We start from the raw sequence: 20323 nt of genomic DNA, 5'->3' as shown, positions 1-20323 counted from the left end.
AAGCCTTCCATGATTCTCCATTCAGATTTTCCCTGTTTTAAGCTCTTTCTGTACTTCCTATTCCTTCTGAATCTGGTAACAGTCTGCCTTGAATGTTGTTTATCTATTTGCCTTATCTCACTTCTAAATTGTAAGCAAGGGAATACCCCAGCAGTCCACTGGTTAGGAATCCATGCTTTCACTGCCAATGTTGTAGGTTCAATCCCCGGTCAGGGAACTAATATCCTACAAATCGCATGACACAGTCAAACAAAAAAAGAGTAAGCAAATGCACTCTGAGGGAAAGCAAAGCATCTTAACCATCCTTATATCCTCCACAGTGCTCTGTGGAAGCACATCAGGTCATGACCAATAAATACATAATGAATGATTTGGAAAAGCATGACTCTACAACAAACCAAAAACAAAGGCCAACCCATACTAAAGGAACAGTATAATTTTTTCAACATACTAGTGTGAGAGCCACCTACAATATATGTATATAACAAATATTCAATACTTGTTAACTAATAAGATTTTAAGTAAGAATACTGGCTCCCCAATCTCTAATATTTCTTCTATCTCCACACACACTGAAAACCCTCTTCAATCAATATCAGATAGAAGATAATAATTTGCAAGGAAATAGAGATCTGCAGGAGTCCCACCAATGCTATGCATTTAAGGTAAGAAAAAGTACCATGATAATGATCATAATTACATGCATTTGAATCTTTATAAATTCTAAGCTGTTTACTAATTTAACATCATTTTGAAATACTTACAAGAGTAAATAAGAGCTGGGAAGAGAGTTTCATTTCTCTCCTGAGCTGTTTCAACCAGCATACGAAGCGGGCCTTTTGGACACAAAACAGCCACTAAATCTAGAAGAAGAAAAATAGAAATGACATCTGAAAAATGTATTCGCTAAACTTGTAAATCAATGTGTTAGGGAAGAATTAACCAACTGAAAAGGTTTGATTATTTTTTCTACAAGAAAGATATTGAATGAATATGAAATAAGCAGCAGGTAAGCTGATGGGGGAGGGAGGCGGAGACAATCTAAACAAAATACACACCACCACACAGAGATCTTTGCTTTTGGTCTGCCTGCTATTTGGTTAGTTTACAGTGAATTTTGGGTTCTACGAGAAAGTCTTCCCAGTTTGAAAGAAAACAGGCAGAAATAATCACAAGACAGAATTATTCTAGAGCAGTTGTCAATTTCCAATAAGCAGAAACAAGGACAAGCCATTTCCAAACTAAACATAACTATGAACCACAAACTGAAGTTTTACAGCTTAGGAGGGATTTAATAGAGAGGATATGACTGAACTTTTTCAAAATATGAAGAACAGAGGAGAAAAGATGCATCTCTTCTTTTTTTTGGTATCAGGAGTGGGATCCTCTCTTTTTTGAAAATAGTATATGTACTACTTAGGAATACTTCAAATAAGAGGGCAGTAAATTTCAACAAAATAACTAATAAACCTCTGTGTGAGAATGTTTAGCATTTCTTCAGTTCTCCTGTCAAAAGCACTTCACAAGTATTTAGGTCTCAGAATATATATGGTGCTAAAAAGTGTCTTACAAAAACTGCAAATCAAAACGAGGAAGCAATAACGCATAAATTATTCTTGATCCTACCACCTTCTCTTTTTCAACCACTGCAATTTTTTCTTACATTTACTGTGTCATGAAAATTCAGAATATACAAATACAGAAAACAAGTTCAAGCATTTAAAATGTAAAACAGATATAGGTAAATTTGTAAAGGAAGATCTGATCACTTGCACTGACATCACTATCATTCAGATGCATTTAAGTAATAGATCTCACACTTTCAAGTGGTCGTATCTTCGTGTACACTACTACTACCACGGCCATAATAAAACACAAATGCACAGAAATCTCTAATCTCACTGCTTCCACTTTGATTTGTTTGGATGAGAAAAGGGGAATTTGCCATGCTCTGAAATAATGAGATTTTCAACCTGTTTCAACCTTTAATATTCTGTAACTATCTTGGTTTTTCAACATACTTCATTGTACAGAAATGCTAAATGATAAACCCTTATTCTTAGAGCAATTAAATTAATTTTGTTTTGAAAGCTTTCAGTTCAGTTCAATTCAGTTGCTCAGTGGTGTCCGACCTTTTGCGACCCCATGAATTGCAGCATGCCAGGCCTCCCTGTCTATCACCAACTCCCGGAGTTGACTCAAACTCATGTCCATCGAATCGGTGATGCCATCCAGCCATCTTATCCTCTGTCGTCTCCTTCTCCTCCTGCCCCCAATCCCTCCCAGCATCAGTCTTTTCCAATGAGTCAACTCTTCACATGAGGTGGCCAAAATATTGGAGTTTCAGCTTTAGCATCAGTCCTTCCAATGAACACCCAGGACTGATCTCCTTTAGAATGGACTGGCTGGATCTCCTTGCAGTCCAAGGGACTCTCAAGAGTCTTCTTCAACACCGCAGTTCAAAAGCATCAATTCTTTGGCACTCAGCTTTCTTCACAGTCCAACTCTCACATTCACGCGTGACCACTGGAAAAACCATAGCCTTGACTAGACAGACCTTTGTTGGCAAAGTAATGTCTCTGCTTTTCAATATGCTATCTAGGTTGGTCATAACTTTCCTTCCAAGGAGGAAGGAAATTTAATTTCCTTTTAATTTGATGGCTGCAGTGACCATCTGCAGTGATTTTGGAGCCAAAAAAATAAACTCTGACACTGTTTCCATTGTTTCCCCATCAATTTGCCATGAAGTGATAGGACCAGATGCCATGATCTTAGTTTTCTCAATGTTCAGTTTTAAGCCAACTTCTTCACTCTCCTCTTTCACTTTCATCAAGAGGCTTTTAGTTCCTCTTCACCTTCTGCCATAAGGATGGTGTCATCTGCACATCTGAGGTTACTGATATTTCTCCTGGCCAGCTTATGCTTCTTCCAGCCCAGCGTTTCTCATGATGTACTCTGCATATAAGTTAAAAAGCAGGGTGACAATATACAGCCTTGACGTACTCCTTTGACTATTTGGAACCAGTCTGTTGTTCCATGTCCAGTTCTGTTGCTTCCTGACCTGCATTAGGTTTCTCAAGAGGTAGGTCAGGTGGTCTGATATACCCATCTCTTTCAGAATTTCCCACAGTTTCTTGTGATCCACACCGTCAAAGGCTTTGGCATAGTCAATAAAGCAGAAATAGATGTTTTTCTGGAACTCTCTTGCTTTTTCCATGATCCAGCAGATGTTAGCAATTTGATGTCTGGTTCCTCTGCCTTTTCTAAAACCAGCTTGAACACCTGAAAGCTTTAGAACAATCTTTTTGACTGAGATATCTTGAGATCTTATGAAAATGGAATTATGAATCATTTCTCTAAATATCAGACAGAAAGTCTCTTATTTCAGAGGAACTCAAAGGTCTGTAGAGATAATTTGTATATGTATATAAGAAACAGAGGATTGATAGGGAGAAACAGTGTATTGTATTAGAAAGAACATGGGACTTAGGACTCAGATTATAGATCAAATGGCGTAAGCTTTGGTAAATACTTTACCTCTACAAACTTCAGGCCTTTAGCAGTGAAATAAGTACAACAACCTTGTTTACTTCCAAAGATTATATATTTTGAGGAATGGCTAATATTTACTGGTAGATACTGTATATATTTATTATATGCATTGTTCAATTTAATATTCATAATAACTAAGACTCCACTGTTGAGTATGGTGTGTCTGTAGTAACATACCCAATAAATTACAGGAGTAAAAGAGTCTAGATTTGAATCCAGGCAGTCTGTCTCCAGAAACAGCTTTTTTTTTTTAATATCAAAAATGGAATCAGATTCTTTATTATGATTCACCCCTGATGTTTCATTTATTAAGTTTTAACTTGCTCTAGTATGTCATAATGGTGCCCTGTGAGGCCTACATCATAAGACTGTAAGGGAGGTGAAAGTTAGACTGCACACCTTGTTCAAGACCTCAAGCATTGTATATCTAGAATCTCTGGAAGTCCAAATTGAGGTCTGCACTGTGGATTTAATATGTACAGAGACATGTATAACTTTGATTTCTATCTTTGGTATCTATGATGCAAGAGATTATCTCAGTTACTCTGCCTAAAGAGGGAAACCTTGGATAAGTAACTGCTATTGTTACCACTGGCAGAACCAGGTGGCTAGACTACTGGCAAAGTCTCAAGGGTCTGTAAAAACAAATAAGCCAAAATTTATGCTTCAACATTAATCCTTTCAAGGATTAAAGGGTGAGAAGTTAGCTGAAACTGAAGTTCAGCTAAAGTGGAGATGCCGGGGATTGAACCCGGGACCTCATACATGCAAAGCATGCGCTCTACCACTGAGCTACCCTGGTGGCTCAGAGGTTAAAGCGTCTGCCTGCAATGCGGGAGACCTGGGTTCGATCCCTGGGTTGGGAAGATCCCCTGGAGAAGGAAATGGCAACCCACTCCAGTATTCTTGCCTGGAGAATCCCATGGACAGAGGAGCCTGGTGGGCTACAGTCCATGGGGTCGCAAAGAGTCAGGCACGACTGAGCGACTTCACTTCACTCACTTAGGTCAAAATAGGATGGTTGCCTAGAGTTTGGCTAAATTGGATCCCAAGTTAGCTGAACTTGGATCCCATTCTTTGATCAAGGATGCCTGGACTAAGACATGAAAAGCACAGCTCTCCAGTGAGCTCCATCACATGTAGCTCCACTGCTGTCCATAAAGGGTACAAATTCCCACCGCTGTTTGTTCACTCATTTGATCCCAAAGGGCTCCTGAGGTCATTTATGTCAGTGGTAGCAATGGGATTTGAATCTAAGTCTTACAACCAGAAGTCTATGGATCCTTCCATTAACTCATCCCTGAGTTAAACTGGAGGCAATAATAAAACATTTTTAAAGGACTCAACTTCAAAAGATTTGAAATCTTTATATGAAAAAGATATAGCGAACTGATTATTTACTGAAAAGTTATGGGATATTACTGTTATTTTCCCTAAGTCAAGATAACTAGAAGAGGAAGGAAAACACACCAGGAAGTATTTCTGTGATGAACAAAATGTCAGTCTCGGGTTTTACCATATACTGAAATCACAGCCAAGATGAGCCAGGCGGTCCATTCTGGGAGGTACTTGATAAATACCAGGGCCATGAGGGCACTGATCATAATGAGATATGCCTGCTGGAGTCTCAGTGGACCTTTCCAATGAATGGCGATCATTCCCACCACACCAAAATTCCAGATCAGGAGCGCAACCGAAATGTAGTCCATGGCAACATTATAGGTTTTAAACACTTCCCTGAAAAAAATTAAACAGATACTTGTATCATTCCTAAAAACGGGAAATAAGTATCACAGCCACAGCTGTAAAAATAAGTACAAAAACTAAAAAGGAAAAAAAAAAGGCTATATAACACCTAAAATGCTATCTGTACTTCAGGAAATTCTTGCAGTATCTGAAATTGGAAAAAAAATTAAACATGTAAAATAAAGTTTAGCGCTTAGGACATATAATATTATTTCCATAAAATTAAATTTAGTGAATCCATTTAAATATATGCATTTTATACATATATTTATACACAAAACATGGAATATAGGCATGACATATTGCTGCCTGAAAGAAAAAAAAAAACCATGATCTTATTCATGTGAAATAGTGTATGAGAAGAGAGAGCAAGAGATCAATATAGTAATTCCTGAAAAGATGCAGGACATAGCTTTAGATGCCAGGAATTTGAAATTTCTTAACTTTTCTTTTCTTTTTTTCACAATGAATGTTTAGCACTTTTACCATGAAGAAAACATTATTTTAATTTGGGTGGGAGGAAACTCCATTTTAAAGTAAAGAGATACAAATATAGAAGACAGGTAACTGAGGAGAAAGAAGGCAGTCATTTAAGTGCAAATTTTAGATTCTGCAGAATATGCAGAAAGATGATCTTTCCATTTAGAAATTTCAAAGCAAATGTTGAAATAGCTGGACAATGCAGCCATTCACAGTATTTTAGATATCCCAGCACTTGAAACAAAAACCAAAAAATTTCAAGCTATGGTTAACTGTGCAAAATTCTTCAAGAGATGGGAATACCAGACCACCTGACCTGCATCCTGAGAAGTCTGTACACAGGTCAAGAAGTAACAGTTAGAACTGGACATGGAACAACAGATTGGTTCCAAATTGCAAAAGAAGTACATCAAGGCTGTATATTGTCATCCTGCTTTTTAAATTATATGCAGAGTACATCATGAGAAACACTGGGCTGGAGGAAGCACAAGCTGGAATCAAGACTGCCAGGAGAAATATCAATAACTTCAGATATGCAGATGACACCACCTTTATGGCAGAAGTGAAGAACTGAAGAGCCTCTTGATGAAAGTGAAAGAGGAGAGTGAAAAAGTTGGCTTAAAACTCAACATTCAGAAAACTAAGATCAAGGGATCTGGTCCCATTACTTCATGGAAAACAGATGGGGAAGCAATGGAAACAGTGACAGACTATTTTCTGGGGCTCCAAATCACTGCAGATAGTGAATGCTGCCATGAAATTAAAAGACACTTGCTCCTTGGAAGAAAAGTTATGACCAATCTAAACAGCTTATTAAAAAGCAGAGACATTACTTTTCCAACAAAGGTCTGTCTAGTCAAAGCTATGGGTTTTCCAGTAGTCATGTATGGATATGAGCTGGACCATAAAGAAAGCTGAGCGCCAAAGAATTGATGCTTTTGAACTGTGGTGTTGAAGAAGACTCTTGAGAGTCCCTTGGACTGCAAGGAGATCCAACCAGTCCATTCTAAAGGAAATCAGTCCTTTAGTGTTCACTGGAAGGACTGATACTGAAGCTGAAACTCCGATACTTTAGCCACCTGATGCGAAGAGCTGACTCATCTGAAAAGACCCTGATGCTGAGAAACATTGAGGGCAGGAGAAGGGGACGACAGAGGATGAGATGGTTGGATGGCATCACCGACTCAATGGACATGAGTCTGGGTAAACTCTGGGAGTTGGTGATGGACAGGAAGGCCTGGCATGCTGCGGTCCATGGGGTCGCAAAAAGTTGGACATGACTGAGAGACTGAACGAAGTTATTCTTTGGCATCAATAAACAGGAGTGGTCTACGGTTTCCTTTTTCTTGATTATTTATGGGGTTTTGGTATAAATATTACTCTGGCTTCTTAAGAATCTAGAAATGTTTCTGCTTTTTCTATGTCCTGGAACAGTTAAAATAGTATTAGAATTATCAGTTCCTTAAAGGTTTAATAGAATTTTCCTATGAAATTATTTGAGCCTGGTATTATTGTTACTGGTGGAGGTGTATAAGAATCTCTTCAACAACTTTCTGTATTTTTTTTCTTTGCTCTACTTAGATTTTCTATCACTTCAGTGGTCAGTATTGGCAATTAGCTTTTTCTGAGAAAATAATCTATTTCATAGAGATTCTTACACTGATTTCTTTGGTCTATGGTCATTCTCCCTGCCTCTACCAAAGAATTAACCCTTCAGTTTATTTTTTACTTTAAATGTTTCTGTTCCTAATTTAAGAGCTAGTGCAATGACCTGCATTCTGCTACTGGGGCTTAGAGAAAGACCAAGCGGGCAAATCTCTGAGCCTCTCTATTCTCTTCAACAGAGCAGCTCCACTTTTTTCTATGTTGTATGTGCAGTTCTCATGTAAGATTTCAGTTGAAAGAAAAATAGACTGATGAAAATAAAATGAAAGTTTGAAAATAAATTAATTCATCTTTATACATGTTTGAAATGCATTAATATTATGATTTATAAATTATACTAAAGAATACAGTAAATTTGCTTTACTAAAAAGACAGAATTAACTGCAGTGTTGAGTTCTTTAAGTCCTTATTATAAATAAAGATCAACAAAAGCAACTCCCTATGGTAACTGCAGCCATGAAATTAAAAGACGCTTACTCCTTGGAAGGAAAGTTACGACCAACCTAGACAGCATATTAAAAAGCAGAGACATTACTTTGCCAACAAAGGTCCATCTAGTCAAGGCTATGGTTTTTGCAGTGGTCACATATGGATGTGAGAGTTGGACTATAAAGAAAGCTGAGAGCCAAAGAATTGATGCTTTTGAACTGTGGTGTTGGAGAAGGCTCTTGAGAGTCCCTTGGACTGCAAGGAGATCCAACCAGTCCATTCTAAAGGAGATCAGTCCTAGGTGTTCACTGGAAGGAATGATGCTGAAGCTGAAACTGCAATACTTTAGCCACCTGATGCGAAGAGCTGACTCTTTTGAAAAGACCCTGATGCTGGGAAAGACTGAAGGCAGGAGGAGAAGGGACGACAGAGGATGAGATGGTTGGATGGCATCACCGACTCAGTGGACATGAGTCTGAGTAAACTTGGAGTTGGTGATGGACAGGGAGGTCTGGCGTGCTGCAGTCCATGGGGTCACAAAGAGTCGGATACAACTGAGCGACTGAACTGAACTGAACTTATTGATAATATTAACAAGTTGTATACATACCAAGGATGATCTATACATGGAAACAATAATTTAAGAATAACTCATCAACAAAGACCATTTCTTTAAGTGACAGTTATAGAGTTAATTTCTGAAAATAGACCAAATATTTCATCACTTACCCCAAGTAAATGAATGAGAAAAAGAACAGCAACAACAGGGATGAAAGAATAAGCCAGGCATGGATGACCTAGAAAAGAATTTCAATATAATTAACAGATCCCACAATCTAAAAAAAAAAAATCCAAATTTCTTATTTAAAAAATAGTATGTTATTTCTGTATATGTTATGATTTTCAAATACCAAAACAGAAGCAGCTTTAGGAACAGTAAATACCTATAACAGTTGGTGCTGAACTACTCATAAAATAGAAATTTCATACACAGAGACCTTCATTCCTTTAGAAATAGGTAAAATTTTAAAAGAAAAGATAAATTCAAAATAAATTACCAAAGACAACCTACAGAATGGGAAAAAATATTTGCAAATGATATGACTGACAAGGGGTTAATATCCAAAATATATGAACAAATCACAGAACTCAATACGAAAAAAGGAGAAAACAAACAGCCCAATCAAAAAAATAGGAGAACAAATTTTCTCAACAAATACAGACAAATGGCCAACAGGCACACGAAAAGATACTCAATACCACTAATTATTAGAGAAATGCAAATCAAAACAACAATGAGGTATCACCTCATACTTGTCAAAATGGCTATCATCAAAATGACCACAAATAACAAGTGTTGGGGAGGATGTAGAAAAAAGGGAACTTTTGTACACTGTTAGAGACAATGAAAATTGGTACAGCCACTGTGAAAAACAAAATGAAGGTTCCTCAAAAAACTAAAATTACCATATGATCCAGCAATTCCACTCTTGGATATATATTCAGAAAAAAAAATCACTAATTTGAAAAGATACATGAATGCCTATGTTCACAGCATCACTATTTACAACAGGCAACATATGCAAGCAACCCAACTGCCCATCAGCAGACAAATGGATAAAGAAGATGTAGTGTACACACACACACACACATACACACACACACACACACACACGGATACTACTCATCCACTTACAGCAACATGGATGGACCTAGAGAATATTAAGCTTAATGAGATAAGTCAGAGAAAGACAAATACTCTATGATACCATTTATAAGTGGAATCTAAAAAATAATACAAATGAATGTACATGCAAAACAGAAACAGATACACAGATAAAGGAAAAAAAAACAGTGATTACCAAAGGTGAATGAGAAGTGGGGGGCACAAACTAGGAACATGCCAATGTTCACTAAAGGACCGTCTACAATGGTAAGACACAGAAGCATCCTAAATGTCCATCAACAGAGGAATGGATAAAGAAGACATGGTACATATATACACTGCAATACTACTCAGCCGTAAAAAGAACCAAATGATGTCATCGTAGCAACATGAATGGACCTAGAGATTGTTATACTGAGTGAAGTAAGTCAGACACAGAAAGACAAATATCATATGATATTGCTTATATGTGGAATCTAAAACAAGGGGGGTACAAATAAACTTATTTACAAAACAGAGTCACAGATGTAGAAAACAAACTTAGCATTACCAAAGGATAAAGGGAGGGTGGGATAAATTGTGAGATTGGAATTGACATACACACACTACTATACATAGAATAGACAACTAATAAGAACCTGCTGTATAGCACAGGGAACTCTACTCAACACTCTGTAACGGCCTATATGGGAAAAGAATCCTAGAAAAAGCGAGTAGACATATACATACATGCATATACATATATACACAAGTGATTCATCTTCCTGTACACCTGAAACTAACACAACACTGTAAATCAACTATACTCTTAATAAAAATTTAAAAAAATAAGTTAGGGGTATGTGATTAAGAGATACAAACCACTATGTCTAAAATAGATAAGCAACAAAAATGTATTATATAAATTAACTAGACTTCAATTAGAAAAGGTATCAATAGAGTCAACAGTTAACATTTATACTTTAAAGGAGCAATATTTTCAATAGAGGAGTTCTGATGTATTCCTACAATAAAAAATTAATAAATAAAATAAAATAACTGATAATAAATTGATAAAATAACTGATAAATCAAAGTCACAAAACTGAAAATCAGAAGTTCAGTTAAGTGACCAGTGTACACATACATTAACTGTACAGAGAAAATAGGCCTTCTAAATTATATAACCATTTGAAGAAAAAATACTCAGTATCTGAGATTTCAGTAAGTATTAGTATGCTATGTTTATTTTACTTGGTTCATTAATAATGCTTATATGTCAGTCCATCATTATAACACAGAATTCATACAGCACTATATAAATATTAGTCCCTATAACTCATGTGAAAAATGAGAGACAGAATCAGAACTTGATTTTTAATCAATTATTTTTTTGGGCCTAACCATATAGCATACTTTGGCCACCTGATGTGAAGAACTGACTCATTTGAAAAGACCCTGATGCTGGGAAAGATTGAAGGCAGGAGGAGAAAGGGATGACAGAGGATGAGATGGTTGGATGGCATCACTGACTCAATGGCCATGAGTTTGAGTAAACTCCGGGAGTTGGTGATGGACAGGGAGGCCTAGTGTGCTGCAGTCGGTGGGGTCGCAAAGAGTCGGACACAACTGAGCGACTGAACTGAACAGAACTGAACATACAGCATGCAGGATCTTAGTTCCCCAACCTGGGATAGAAACCATGCCCCCTGCAGTGGAAGCATGAAGCCTTAACCACTGGACCACCAGGAAAAGTCCCTAGAGCTTGATTAATCTATTATACAAGATTAAAAAAATTTATGGTAATTTTATGTGATGAGTATATTTGGGGAAATAGTATATAACCCAAGGAGTCTGCAGTTTTAAAAAACAGAATGGAGAAATATGATAAACTGTCAAGTAATTTTTAACCAAAAGTAAAATTATTTTAAGGTAGATACACCCATAATAAACTTTATTCTTTCAATGAATTTTACTGTTATGACAGAAGAAGCTACTTAACCACCAACTTTTCCAAACGTATCTCTTAACCAGAAACATCAAATTCAACCTTAAAGAAATAAAAAAGAAAGCTCCAGGGCTTCCCTGGCGGCTTGGTGGTAAAGAATCGGCCTGTCAATGCAGGAGACACAGGTTTGATCCCTGGTCTGGGAAGATCCTACATGCCTTGGAACAACTAAGGTCCTGTGATACAACTAACTGAAACTGTGCTCTGGAGCCCGGGAGCCGCAACTACTGAGCCCATGTGCCACAATTCCTGAAGCCTGGGCTTGTGCTTCAAGACAAGAGAAGCCACCACAAGGAGAAGCTTGAGCAGTTAGGTGAGTAACCTGTGCACTGCAATTAAAGAATAGACTCTGCTCTCCATAACTAGAGAAAAGTTTACACAGCAGTGAAGACCCAGCATAGCCATAAATAAATAAAATAAAATAATAAAAAGAAAAAGAAAAGCTTCAAATCAAGAATATTGTTTTGTCTCCATTTAAAAGAAAAAAATCTTCCACCCCTACCTCCCAGATCTGGTTGTTCCCATTATACAGCTCTAAGTTATCAAAATCTAGTTGTTACTAAAGTTAACGTTAGAATCTACCTTCATTTTCTCTTTTGGCTCTGTTTGATCATTTAAGGTGACATGATTATTAAATCCTTTGAAAGAAAAGATTTCTTAAAAGGTCTCTCTGCCTTTCTTTAAAACAACTTTATAAAATGTTACAACTTGGGAAAAGGTCAAAAGAGTGGTTTTCCATCATGAAAGTTGGTATTCCTTCAACAGTTAAATATTCTAAATTTACTATCCAAATACAATAAATTTAATTTCTGGTGTTCTTCCACAAAAACTTCCCCTAACATTTTATTATAAAAATTTTCAAACACACAGTGAACCACTGCCCATATACCACCTAAATTCTACCATTCACATTTGCTGTACTTGCTTTGTAACATTGCTATCCATCTCTCCATTCAACGAGTCCATTTTAATATGTATCAAAGTAAACTGAAGACACCCGTACATTTCCCTCTAAGTACTTCAACTTTAGCAAAATATTCTGAAGGGAGTCCTTTATTTCATGTGCAAAGTTGCTTAAGCAAAAAGGAATCTTTCCATATGCATCCTAGCCCACTGTACTCACAAGCCAGCTTTAGAAATAATCCAAGTTTCATGGACTGTAGGCCTGCCAGGCTCCTCTGCCCAGGGAATTATCCAGGCAAGAATACTGGAGTGGGTTGCCATTTCCTTCTCCAGGGGATCTTCCCGACCCAGGGATCGAACCCAGGTCTCCTACATTGCAGGCAGATTCTTTACAGCTGAGCCACAGGGGAAGCCCCATGTAAAAATAACACAAAACAAAAAACTTTAAAGAGTGGGAGATGTACATGGATATTCCATATTAAACTCCAAATTAAGGGCGAGAGTAAATATTGCATACTAGGAATCCTCAACTTTCTTTTTTTCTCTTGTTTTATGTGGGGAGGGGCAAGGGAACATGAAATGCTATTTTAAAAAAACAGGATTTTTCTGAATACAAAGTAATATATACTTATGACATATAGAAAATATAGAAACACTAAAAGAAAAAAACAATTTCCACTGACCACTGAGAACCAAAGTTGATATTAACCTTTCCTTTTCAGACATGTTTGTCTACATATGTAAAGACCTTTAAAAAAAATTAGAATCATGTAATATAAGAGTTTACATTCTGTCTTTTAAAACTTTATTTTTGTTACAGACAGATTCTCATTCCACCAAATATTTTCTGAAAATACAGATTTTAAATGCCTCAATAATAGTTTACTTATATTCATGAGCTCACAATTTTTGCCTTATGCATGGTATCTGTGGGGTTTTCCTTCTTTTTCCAATTATATTTTATGCTAGGATTAATATCTAGTATGCAAACATTTTTCAGCATTTTTAATTCTCTAGGATAATTCATGAAAGCAAAATTACACAATTAAAGTGTATAGACATTTTCCAATTACTGACTACTGATATATACTGACTTAGTGACTCCGCAAATTAAGTCCTGACTAATTTTTACCAAGTCAATAAGCTAAATGTTAATTTGCTATTTTAATATATATATTTTTGCTAGTGAGAAAACATACATATACCCCTCTCTCCTCTTTTCCTCTCCTGGCCATCTAGATTTCCTTCATAATTTTTCTTCTTGAGTTTTTAAAATATCTTATTAGGATATCCATAATTTTCTTAATTATTTGTAAGTGCTCTTCATATTGCAAAAATATTAGCCCTCTGCCTGCAATAATGACTTTACTGGTTTTCTTACTAGGTTAATCATGGATGTTATGATTTTCTGAACTATTACCTGAATTCAAAGCCTCTTCTGATGACTAAGTAACACCTCCTCTTTTCCTAGAATATCAGGTGGTAAAACAGGCCTTTCTCATCTTGCAAAAATCCCTAGTTCAGCTTTCCTGTTTCAGGGCTACAGGTTCTGAAACAAATGAGCCCTGATTCAGTAAGCATGGCAAAGATCTCCTCTAAACACTGAACTATCTAGGCCAGAAATCATGTGACTTCAGTAAGCTGTATGGTTTCATCTATATCAAACAATAAATAATTAAAGTGCCTTTTCCAGTTCTTCCTTTTTAAGGTTTGTTTGAGACCAAAGACATTGCACAACCAACTCATGATACAACAAATCCTCAGGGCTTATTTCCAAACAGGTCCTGGCAAGTTTCTGAATTTCTGACTCAAAAGCTCCTTTTATTTTTATACTAAGAGTCAAAGTAAATAACTTGTTGCTATAGAATTGGTTGGGGTGGCCAAGACATAACCATTTTAAAAAGCAAAGCAAAACACCACCGGTGAATGGGTGAACATGGAAATCCAGCTAACTATAAACCTTCAGACCGTCTAACACGAAGCACTAACTAAAAGATGCACAAAACCACCAAAAATACCTTGAGATAGGTTCTATGTAAGGGTAAAAAAAGACCATTCCATCCTGTCTCTCCTATCAAATATACCTATAAAATCTGGACCGAATGCATACAGCTGCCAGTACACAGGCTGGGAATCAGAAGCACCAGGAAGCCAGGGCTAAGTTTACCACCTTTTCCCTCCAGTACTGCCCTCCTCCATCTGCACTCAACACAACCTAAGTGGGCTTTAGCAAGGTGAGAAGCCCTCTAAGTTCCTGCTGGAGAAGCAGAAAGAGGTTTCCAAACACCAAAGAAGAATGTAAATCCCTAGGGGACTCCCACTGACATGTGAAGAACAAAAGTAGCACACAATCCAGATACAAGTCACAAAGAGAGTGCAATAAAGCAGAGAAATGGAACGGGCAGGTAGACACTTTTATGTACACAAAATTACATATAGTGAAAAAAAAAGATTAAAAGTAACCGAGACATGAGCACGTTTAAGCAGTGGGAGGGGAATGGCTTTACATCATTTGCTCTTCGGGTGCCTGACTGTAGATGACTGCCTGTCACATCACATCTTTTGTCTTCAATCTCCAGATTCTGATGTCAGACTGTAAATGGTCATCACTTAGGTTAATATTTTCACCCACTCAACAAACAAGGTTAAACTCTGTATAATTTTAGAAGTCTGTGAACAGTGAAAAGGTGAATAGTAAAAGGATATTCAATCTCACTAATAATCAATCAACTAAAAGCAATTTAAGACATTTTTGCTTTGCCTATTCGGGTTAGAATAGATTATATATATATATGTGTATGTGTTTTTAACCACACTGTACAACATGTGAGATCCCAGTTCCCTGACCAGGGATTGAACCCATGCCCCCTGCAGTGCAAGTGTAGAATCCTAACCATTGGACTGCCAGGGAATTCCCTGCACACATTATTTTTAAAAATTCAATGCTGATGAAAGTAGAGTAAGACAGCCTCATTCACCACTAGTGTTAAGTACAAATTGATACTATCAATTTGAAAACAAAATTCTGCATACCAAGACAGCCAAAAATACGTAGACAATTTGCTCCAGAAATTCTGTGCCTGGGCTTATACCCTAAGGAAATAATTTGAAAAATTGAAAAGCTCTATGCATAAAGACATTCACTGTTTTTTAGGATAGTGAACATCTGGAAAGAACTCAAATGTCCAAATTAGGGAAAATAAATGACAAAACACTCATTGAGTCAAATATTATGTAGTCATTACACATATTTTCAAAGAATTTATAATATGGGAAAATGCTTATGCCAAAGTAATAGTTTTAAAAAAGGACACATACTGATTATACATTTGATTTTAATCATGTTAAAGAATATACTGAAGTATAGTAAATACAGAAGTAAAAAGCGTGTAGAATTCAATGTTTGAAAAGTTAATATTTATTTTATTTCAGAATGAGCCTAAAGGTTCATGATCTGTAATAATTTGTCATTTTTCTGAGGCATGAATCTGAAACATGTGCCAGACAGCTGACATTCACCCTCAAGTTACTTAGGTAGCGTGAGGTAGGGAGCAGAGGCTGGGAGGTCTGGGCTTGTCTCTTCCCTGCATAACCACCCCTGCCTTTATTTCCCAAGCAAAAAATTCCTGTTCCTGAAGGAGAGAAGGTGAGGGAATGGATGGGAATTCAGCCAGTTACCAATGAGTTCAACATCGGCATCTGAAGGTGGTTTCACTGCTTTGTTCTCAAGTTGAAGGGGCTTCCTCGCTGGCTCAGTTGTAAATAACCCGCCTGCCAATGCAGGAGCCTCAGGAGGCTCAGATTCGATCCCTGAGTGGGGGAAGATCCCCTGGAGAAGGAAATGGCAATGCACTCCAGTATTCTTATTGGGATAATCTCATGGACAGAGAAGCCTGGTGGGCTACATTCCATGGGTCACACAAAGAGTCGCACATGACTGAGCAACGCAGCATGCATGCATTCAAGCTGAACATCTGATTTTCTGCGGTTATACATTATTTTATGGGGACAATTATATCATATAGTGCTATTTGTCAATGAGGGAATTCACAAAGGTCTTAGGATATATTCTTCTGGAAGGTCCTAAGTATATTGCAAATCAAAATGTTAAAACCATTTAGACTGTGATATTTTATGAAAACATTTGTTTTTCATTTATGCCTTTTTGTTCCACAAATGAGGGCGGGGGGAGACTCAAAATTAACTTAGTTTTAGAATATAAGACCTTTTTCTTTATTAGACCGAGTCAGGTGACAGGACAATCCAACCATAAAATAAAGAAGATAGTGGAGGGCTTCCCTGGTGACGCAGTGGTAGAATTCACCTATCAATGGAGGAGACATGGGTTCGATCCCTGATCCGGGAAGAGCCTACAGGTTGTGAAGCAACCAAGCCCGTGTGCCACAACTGTTGGAGCCTGTGCTCTAGAGCCGGGGAGCCGCAACTTCTGAGCCCCTGCGGCACAGCTACTGAAGCCTGTACGCCCTTGAGCCCACGTTCCCCAACCAGAGAAGCCGCCACGATGAGAAGCCCGAGCACTTCAACTAGAGTAGCTCCCACTCGCCCCAACTTGAGAAAAGCCCACGCAACAACAAAGACCCAGCACAGGCAAAAATAAATAAAATTATTAGGAAAAAAGAAAAAAAAGATGATGGAAAGCAAAGCTCTGTATCTCATGCTCACCTTGTAGCACCTGTATTTATATAGAACCACCAGGAAAATCGTCATGATGACAATGACGCTGATCATGATCACCGCATTCAGAATTGAGTGCAGGGCTCTCTGCCCCAGAGTCTCCGTGTCTTCTGTAAATGGAGTATAGATTCTGTAATAAAACAAAAGCCCCAGGGGTTAATGGAGATTCTAAACTACATGCTCTCCAAAACCAGTTTTGTTTCCCAGATTTAACTGATACCTTATGAATCACTTTTTTTTTTCAGCTCATCAATCTAACCAAGAATTTTTAACCTAAGAAAAGCAGCTTTATGCTAAAATAAGCTCTTCAAAATAAAAGGAGATGGTTAAAATAGAGGTGGACCCACGTGCGCCAGACACTGGCTCCATCTAGTGGATGCTTTATAAGGAAGTAATTACCTCATCAAATGTTTTCCCCACAGCTTATCAGTGATTGATTAAAAGTACTACCAGATTCTGCCATAAACTACCTAGACTACGAGTGGTTCTAAGAGGAAGGTAAAATGGTGGGTAATTATCTTCTATCTGTACGGTGACTACAACTAAAGTTGTCTTCAGATAATGTCACATATCCAGCTACCCTTGTTTCATATGAAAACACACTTATTCCAGGTACCAATATTTTCAACAGAAGACTTTATTTCTGCCTCCCCTGGAGTTACGTACAGCCATGAGAATAAGTAATGACCACTGAGTTATCAGCAGATGTGGTCTGTGGAACTTTTAAGGGAGGAGAGAGTTCTGCTGAGAGGTATGTCTTATGTCGTTTTCTCCTCTGTTCCTTCCTGCTGTCTGAATGAAGGCTGGGGCTCCAGCACCAATACTGGACCCCAAAATAACCTAGACAACAGAAGCCAAAAAAGAAGGAATGAAGAAGCCTGAGTCTTTGGTGAAAAGAAAGCACTGTACAATCTGAACTACTACCTCTTCACTATTCTGTGGGAGACAAGAAAATATGTATATCACTCAAACCAGTTTTCAAAATTTTTTCTTTTTTTTGGCTGTGCCATTTGGCTTGCAGGATCTTAGTTCCCTGACCAGGGACTGAACCTGGGCCTCAGCAGCGGAAGCGTCGAGTCTTAACCACTGGACCACCAGGGAATTCTCGGTTTTGATTTTCTATAATGGGCTCGGCAAACTTTCTGTAAAGGACTACAGAATAAACATTTTAAGCTTTGTGAGTCATACGGTCTCTGCTGCAACCATTCAACTCTCCCCTTGTAGTATGAAAGCAGTACATAAATGAATGGACACGGCCATGTTCCAATAAAACTTCATTTACCAAGGGAGGTGACAGGCAGATCTAGCCTGTGGGGCATAGCTTGCTAACCTGGTTCTATAATATGCAGCCAAACCTAACTTTAACTTACAGAGACAATATTCCCCAACTTCTTTTGGTAACTGTCTCCAAGCCCTGCTCTTCACTCATTGTCTTAGCCTTTCTCTCAAAAGGTTAAAAGCCTGGCTTTCAGAACCCCACAGGGTTTTCCAGACACTTGCCAATTTCCGAATTCACTTAAAACATCTTGAGCCCAACAGGGTCCCAGAGACAGAACTAGGTGGCATCTGAATCAAAGCATTTTCCTTGGAGACAAAGGGCAGACACCAACAGCACCAGAGAATCTGCGTGGCATTCGGCAAACACTTCAGGGCCAGTCTGCATTCCTTCTTCACCCTTTCACTGAACTTTTTTTTTTTTTTTTTTTGCCTAACATTTATTACACTCCTCACCCTGGAAACAAAAGTGCTCTCATAGTCCTCGTGGTATAGAAGGAAAACAGGCATTAAATAAGGAAAGTAAATATACACTTGCATATTGTGACAAGTGAAAAAAGAACAGGTTGCGACAGAATACCGCAAAGGGCCTAATTCTTTTAGGAGGATCATGGAAGTTATTTTTCAGCCAAGATGAGAAGGATAATAGGAATTAATCTACCAAAGTTAGAAAAGGAAAAAAACATTCCAGGGAGAAGAACAATGGGCACAATGGCCCTGAGGTGCTAAAATCACTACTCAATTCTTTACTTGCTCAATTCCAAATAAATTGAGCCCAATCTAGGGATACTACATAAAAAATATTACTCTGAAGCTTTATTTTCTCTATGTAAAGCATCATCTTTTATCAGAGAGGATGGACTCTCTAGCCTTCATGGCCCTTCAGTGCAGAGGTCAGAGGTCTTCAAGGTGATGATGACACGCTATGCAGGACAGCTAGATTGGCCTTGAGGATAACAACCCACAATACTCATACGTACAGCTGCCCATCCTTCCGGGTATAAAAGCTGACTGATTTGATGGTGGCCACAACCACCACCATACAGAGAGTCACGGGGACAAACAGCATGATCACATGTTTGGCGCCGTATTTCAATGTCAGCTCCTCATCTTCCTCTTCCTCTTGCTCCACCACCTGCTGTGAGCTGCTGGGGGCTCGGCCATTGGATACCGACTCAGTGTTGCCATGCCTCCGCCTCTCGCTGCCGTGATCATGCCGCTCTCTACTATCATTCTAAAAGCACAGGAAGAGATTTTTCAGTAAGTCAGACTCCCAGGAAAATCAGTGTTCTATATCAAAAACAGAAAATGTAATGATTAGATCCCAGGGTAACAACAGGCCCATTATTACTCGAGTTTCCAAAAACTTAAAGCAAAAGAGAATCAATTTACAAGAAGTACGCAGCCTAAAAGTCGAGATTATTTACCACTGTCCACTGGAGGAACCCAGGTACCCCCTCTCACCTGGCTCTTTCTAACTCTAATAGAACTGTACTCATTCTCTGGAATTTTTGACTTAAAAAATGACATTTGCATGAAGCCTTCCTTATTTACTGCAGCTCCAAGCAGAGTACTCTCACCTTTTTTAAAATCATGAAATGCTTTTTTACCTGTAGTTTCCTATCATTTATACAAGGAACTATCTCACCTTCATCATTAATAAGACTTAGAAATCTTTGTAGTGACATACAGGGGATCTGTCAGTATTATTTCTTACCATCTATAGTTATCTCAAAACAGTATTTAATTAAAAAAAAAAAAAAAAACCTTTACAGAAAGAAACTAGGCCTTAATTCTGATGCTCTCCAAACCACTCCCACCTACATAGAGGAAGGGAACAATAAATGCAAGAATGAAGGAATGAAAGATTCCATTTTTCTCTAGTTCTAAACATCACTTTTTTACCATTATCCTTATCCTGGATCT

At 37.9% G+C, this 20323-nt stretch overlaps 1 protein-coding gene and 1 non-coding gene across 4 annotated transcripts in view; both read right to left on the bottom strand.

The window, feature by feature from the left end:
- PSEN1 (presenilin 1) overlaps window positions 1–20323 on the bottom strand; it is a 72853-nt gene that overhangs the window by 25171 nt on the left and 27359 nt on the right. For all 3 annotated transcript variants that reach the window (XM_012181995.4, XM_042252728.2, XM_012181996.5), the window contains exons 3-7: window positions 19378–19631; window positions 17111–17252; window positions 8602–8669; window positions 5069–5289; window positions 765–863 (exon numbers count right to left, since the gene is read on the bottom strand). In XM_012181995.4, coding sequence (XP_012037385.1) covers window positions 765–863; window positions 5069–5289; window positions 8602–8669; window positions 17111–17252; window positions 19378–19631 — 784 coding nt within the window. The remainder of the gene's footprint in view (window positions 1–764; window positions 864–5068; window positions 5290–8601; window positions 8670–17110; window positions 17253–19377; window positions 19632–20323) is intronic.
- On the bottom strand, window positions 4283–4350 carry TRNAA-UGC (transfer RNA alanine (anticodon UGC)). The gene has a single exon. It is a non-coding gene; the product is annotated as a tRNA-Ala (tRNA).

Source organism: Ovis aries, chromosome 7, assembly GCF_016772045.2.
Source record: "Ovis aries strain OAR_USU_Benz2616 breed Rambouillet chromosome 7, ARS-UI_Ramb_v3.0, whole genome shotgun sequence".
Lineage (NCBI taxonomy): Eukaryota > Metazoa > Chordata > Mammalia > Artiodactyla > Bovidae > Ovis > Ovis aries.
Note: the sequence above shows the minus strand (reverse complement) of the source record. Positions and strands in the feature narration are given on the sequence as shown.